This window comes from Citrus sinensis, chromosome 9 (assembly GCF_022201045.2).
Source record: "Citrus sinensis cultivar Valencia sweet orange chromosome 9, DVS_A1.0, whole genome shotgun sequence".
Classification (NCBI taxonomy): Eukaryota; Viridiplantae; Streptophyta; class Magnoliopsida; order Sapindales; family Rutaceae; genus Citrus; species Citrus sinensis.
In genome coordinates, this window is record NC_068564.1 from 24,673,594 (window position 1) to 24,679,593 (window position 6,000).

At 32.7% G+C, this 6,000-nt stretch overlaps 1 protein-coding gene across 1 annotated transcript; it reads left to right on the plus strand.

The window, feature by feature from the left end:
* The first annotated feature begins 1,823 nt into the window (after nt 1–1,823).
* On the plus strand, nt 1,824–5,486 carry LOC102625722 (uncharacterized). Its single transcript, XM_052434109.1, has 7 exons — nt 1,824–1,852; nt 1,951–2,012; nt 2,106–3,379; nt 3,597–4,225; nt 4,311–4,595; nt 4,679–4,784; nt 4,866–5,486. Exons 1-7 carry the CDS (start codon nt 1,824–1,826, stop codon nt 5,484–5,486), a joined length of 3,006 nt encoding a protein of 1,001 aa, XP_052290069.1.
* Nucleotides 5,487–6,000: the final 514 nt, after the last annotated feature.

Here is a 6,000-nt window from a genome sequence, read left to right on the forward strand (position 1 = left end):
CCGATCGGCTGTGCATTCCATTCGGTTTTGGAGCCGAACTAAGTACAAAGTACAAACTGATCGATTTATACAAAGGGTAATTTTTGGATACCTCCCCTGAGGTTTGTCCTTATTATATTTAAAAAGAATGTATGCATATATTGATATATAGTATCCCTAAACGTGTATAAGCGTTAGAGTGCCGTTTGTTTTATTGATGAAAGTACATTAATGCCCTTCACTCCTTAGTATAATAACTGACAACTGCATGCAGCAGTCTTTTGTCCCTCTAACCTCAAACAATTCAAAGAATTAGCTAAATAAATAGACAACTCACAAGTAACTTCCCTTATCAACAGCATGCAGCCATCAAAATCAGTATCAAGACTCAAAACGAAAGCACCCACTACAAGAAAATAGGGATAAGGCAACATCATTTTAACAACGTGCACGTATGAAATGTTGTCAAATTTATAATTTAACAACAATCGCAAATTGCATGTTGGCAAATATAAAATTTTAGCAACACACAATGAGTGACTGTTGAGTTAAACTTTATTACAACAAGCAATCATTTGTTGCGATATAGGAATATGTAATGACAACATTCAAACTTTGCATGTTGTAATTAGTTATTTAAGACAACATTGAATTGTCTGTTGCATAAATTATTATTTAAATAACAACATTTAGTTGTCTGTTGTTAAATTTTTTTTAACTCAATTTAATATGAAGTTGGTATAAATTAGACATAAATAGATGCTTATGAAATTTATTCATAAAAATATTATAACAATTTTTTTTGAGTATATCATTAACTATATTTCTTAGAACTAAAATAGTAGAAAATAATGTGCAATAAATAAAAATTCCATTGCGCGCGCATAAGTTATACAGCGCGGCAAAAGGAAGATAAAAAAAAAAAAAGACAAATTGACTAAACCAAAAAAAAAGAAAAGAAAAGTAATTGACTTAATGAAACCTGGGTTCACTTTACAATGCCACTTTACTCTTTCTCTGCCACTCAAGCAAATCAAGCCCCTTCATCGTCATTGTAATAACAAGTGCCCAAGGAATCTGGTTTATCAGGTACTTTTCTTTTCAATTTCATTAATAAAGTCCAGTTTCACTTTCCGAATTCCATTTAATTAATAGTTTGCTCTTTCCACTAATTCTTTTCAGTAGATTTCGGGCTTTGTACTAATGTTCCCACTCAAAATCGTTCCAGATGGTCCCATTGCAAATTCATTGCTTGGTAAGTGGGACAATTCTTTATTGTTTGTGGGGTTCATATGTTATGACATAAACCAAACTAATATTAATTTTTTTGTGGTGGGTCATTGAAACCAAAAGATGATTTTCTTCTTTGAAAATATTTACACGGAAAAGCTGATTTTGGAGATTATATTTTATTTTTAATTTAAATTAGTAAATATTACTGGTGAGATGGATAATGATTTCTTTTAATTGAGTGGCACAATTTTAATCTATTATTGGTGTTGTTGACATGATGAAACAGGTAACTCCTATTAACGCCATTGAACATAGTCTCCTATATCAACAGTGACTTTTTACAATTTGACTGCGAAGCAAAACTTGAGGTATTGCTTTCTGCTGTATAATTAAAATTCTAAATGAAATTTCTCTATTTTGATGTTTGCTTTAAAAAATTTATTGCAGTTATATTATTTTGTCTATTTTATGTTTGTTCATAGTCTTATTCTGTTAACTTTTACTAACCTATTGGATACTCTAAATGGATCCTATTTCTTTATATTTATCTTTATATGGTCCAAACTAATCACCTTTGCACAACCAGGTCTTGCCAACATTAGTAATTCAAAATGGATAAAAGATGGGTCTACTTCTCAAGGTTTCATGTTTATTTAATAAAATAATGAATAGTTTTAGGAACAATTATAGCTTTAGATTAACCAATAAGTTATTACTCTCATTATTATTTTTTTGTAGACATTCAGATGAATATAGAAAGGGAGCACGTGATTTTGTTAATAGTGCTCGTGCAAATTCAGGTAATCTAGATATAATAGTATGTCCCTGCATTCGTTGTAAGAATGTACAACGCCACCATTTTGATTTAGTGTATGAACACTTGGTTATGAAAGGCATGGATCCTACTTATAATACTTGGGTTCTTCATGGAGAAAATTCTACTTATTCTGGAATGTCAATGCAATATGGTGATATTGAAATGACAGAAACATATCAGATGTATAGAGATCAAGTTTATTTTCAAGAGCCAAATGTATCAGAGCACACACATGAAAGTAGCAAAGTAGAGTTCACAAATCTTATCAAAGATGCTGAAACTCCATTGTATCATGGATGTACAAAGCACACAAAAATATCAGCAACTGTTTCCTTATTCAAGCATAAAGTTACCCATGGTATATCTGATAAAGGTTTTGATGAACTTCTTCAAATTGTTCGTGATATTCTTCCATCAGAAAACACACTTCCTGAGTCATTGTATTCAACAAAAAAGCTACTTAAGACCTTTGACCTTGGGTATGAAAAAATACATTCTTGCATAAATGATTGTTGCCTTTTTAGAAAGGAGTTAGGGAATGCACATATGTGCCCTAAATGTGGTGCTTCCCGTTGGAAAGTTAATGAGCGCACTGAAAAGATTCAACAAGGAGTTCCTGCCAAAGTTTTGCGTTATTTCCCAATAATACCAAGACTTAAAAGGATGTTTAGTGTAACTGATATGGCAGAACAACTTAGGTGGCATCAAACTCATAAAAGTCAAGATGGCAAAATGAGGCATCCAGTGGATTCGCTTGCATGGGATATTATAAACAAGAAGTGGCCATCTTTTGCATCTGATTCCCAAAACATTAGATTTGGCCTTGCTACTGATGGTTTTAATCCCTTCCAAGATCTTAGCACAAGATACAGTTGTTGGCCTGTAATTTTAGTCATCTACAATTTGCCTCCATGGTTATGCATGTCCAAGGATAGTTTAATGTTAAGTTTATTAATTCCAGGGCCAAAGCAACCAGGTAATGACATAGATGTTTATTTGGCACCGCTTGTAGAAGATTTGAAAGAGCTATGGATAAATGGAGTTGAAGTGTATGATGCATTGAGTGAATCCACATTTAATTTAAGGACAATTTTAATGTGGACCATTAATGATTTCCCAGCTTATGCAAATCTGTCAGGTTGGTCTACAAAGGGAAAATTGGCATGTCCCGTTTGTCGTCAAAATACTTGTTCGAAATGGCTGTCACATAGCAAAAAGTTTGCATACATGGGTCATAGGCGATTTCTTCATTCTAACCATTCATTTAGGAGGAAACAAGCATGGTTTGATGGTGTCATTGAAGAAGGCACTAGACCTAAGATATTCATTGGTGAAGACATTTATTCTGAAGTTAAAAACTTAGCGAATGATTGGGGTAAATTAAGAAAAAAGAGGAAGAGGGATTCTTCATCATTATGGAAAAAGAAATCAATATTTTTTGACTTGCCATATTGGAAGGTATGTTATACTAATCATATTATTTTTATCTTCTTTCTATTATTCTATATTTGCATAATGGGTTTTAAAATGTAATATCATAGCTAACTTTTTTTTTAAATTTTTATAGAATTTGCTGGTGCGCCATAACTTGGATGTGATGCATATTGAGAAGAACATATGTGATAGCATAGTGAGTACATTGTTGAATATAAAAGGGAAAACAAAAGATGGTCTTAATTCAAGATTAGATCTGAAACGTTTGGATATTAGAAAGGATTTGCATCCTAAGAAGGAGAATAATGTACTGAAGTTACCTGCTGCATCACACACGCTCTCTAAAAAAGAGAAACTGATATTTTGTAAACGGCTTGCTAGTTTAAAGCTACCTGATGGCTATGGCTCAAATATAGCAAAATGTATTTCAGTAGATGAATGCAAGGTGGTTGGACTCAAGTCCCATGATTGCCACGTTCTAATGCAGCAACTCATACCTGTAGCTTTAAGAGGAATTTTACCGAAGGGTCCACGAAAAGCAATTTTTCGATTATGTGCATTTTTTAACGAATTGTGTAACACGGTCTTAGATAGAAGTAGATTACAACAATTGGAGGAAGAAGTGACTGAGACATTGTGCATGTTAGAGAGATTCTTCCCACCTTCGTTCTTTGATATCATGATCCATTTAACTATTCACCTAGGAAGAGAAGCTCGTCTATGTGGACCAGTACAATATCGCTGGATGTACCCAATTGAGAGGTTTTTACTTGCCACCAGCTTTTTTAAAATAAAACAATAAGTAATGAAAAAATAATTAATTTATTTTACATGTGTTATGTCTCAGGTTTATGAAAATTTTAAAAGGATATGTAAAAAATCGTGCACGACCCGAAGGATGTATAGCTGAACGGTACATTGCTGAAGAGTATGCATCAGTTTGTAGCAAATATATAAAGCAGGCAGCCGAAATAGGTACTCAACATGGGAGAAATGAAGAATCTGAGAATGACTTATTATTAGGAGGGCGTCCAATATCTAGAGGCAAGTCTGTTAGCCTTTCGGATGAGATGTTACATATTGCTCATCGATATATTTTATTTAACAGCTCAGAGGTCCAACCTTATATAGAGTAAGACTTCAGGACAATATGTAATTGTTGTTTTTCAAGTTTAAAAGGTGTGAAAATTAACTTACAGTTCATTTTTTTACTAGAGAACACTTGGAAGAATTGAAGTGTATGGATAAACGACTTTTGAGAAATGAAACCATGTTACAGAAAAAGCATATGGATAGTTTTAGCTCGTGGTTAAATAATAAGGTTTGTAAGTAAGTTAGTTTTACTTTTACAAATATGCAATACTTATGTTTTTGAATTTTTAACCTTTTTTTTTTTCAATAGATAACAATGCAGCAGAGACAAACCAATTTGCCAAAAACTTTAACATGGCTTGCAAGAGGACCAAGGAATCAAGCAATGTCATTTTCTGGATATGTTATTAACGGCTTCCGATTTCATACAAAGGAAGCTGAAAAGTCTCGACAAGATAGTGGTGTTTCACTTGAAGCAAATACAATTTGTAGAGCTAGTGCAAGGGACCCTACACAAGTTGTTGGGAAAGTCACTTATTATGGAGTGTTGAGGGATATATTAGTGCTTGACTACAATACTTTTCAGGTCCCCATTTTCAAATGTGATTGGGCTAATATAGTTAATGGTGTTAAAGTCGATGAAGGATTCACTTTAGTTAACCTTCACGAAGGACAAAGCCAATTTGGAAATGATCCATTCATTTTAGCTTCACAAGCTAAACAAGTATTTTATTCTGAGGATATTGAAAAATCAAATTGGTATGTAGTATTGAAAGCACCACAAAGAGGGTTCCAAGATTTATTATTGGCTAGTGAGAGTAATTACAATATATGCCTACCAATTGACATAAGTGGCCATGAAACTGAAAATGATAATGAGGACGAACCTCTGAGAAGGGAAGGAGTTGAGGATATAGTGTGTGATGACTAGTTTAGTATATTAATTATTTATGTATTCTTGAATTATAGTTTATTGTTATAATTATTTGTTTTCATGAATCTATTAATTGGTTCCTTAAATTAAACGATTATGTTAATGTGCTTATTTCTCCGTGATTATTTTTATATGTTTATTTCTAAACAAAGCTCTAGCTTTGTCATTGGCATTAATCTCTTGTCATAATAATATAAACATTTTGTTCAGCATTTAACAATTGTGCAGGGGGGTAAAAGAGATGGACAATGCTGAAGTAAGTAAATTTTTTTTTTTTGTTCAACTTTGAATTATAATTTTTTATCTTCATATACTCATTTTATTTTTGTCTATTCCTACATTAATTATGCTATATATAAAGTCTTCTAGGCAAGGTGAGAAAAGAAGTCGAGATAAATTTGGAGAAAATGCAACTATTCAAGAGGAGAATGGACCATTAGCAACTAGCAATAGAGAAAATGCGCACATATCTCAATCTGATGACAAAGGCGCAAAAAAGAAAAGAGGTCCA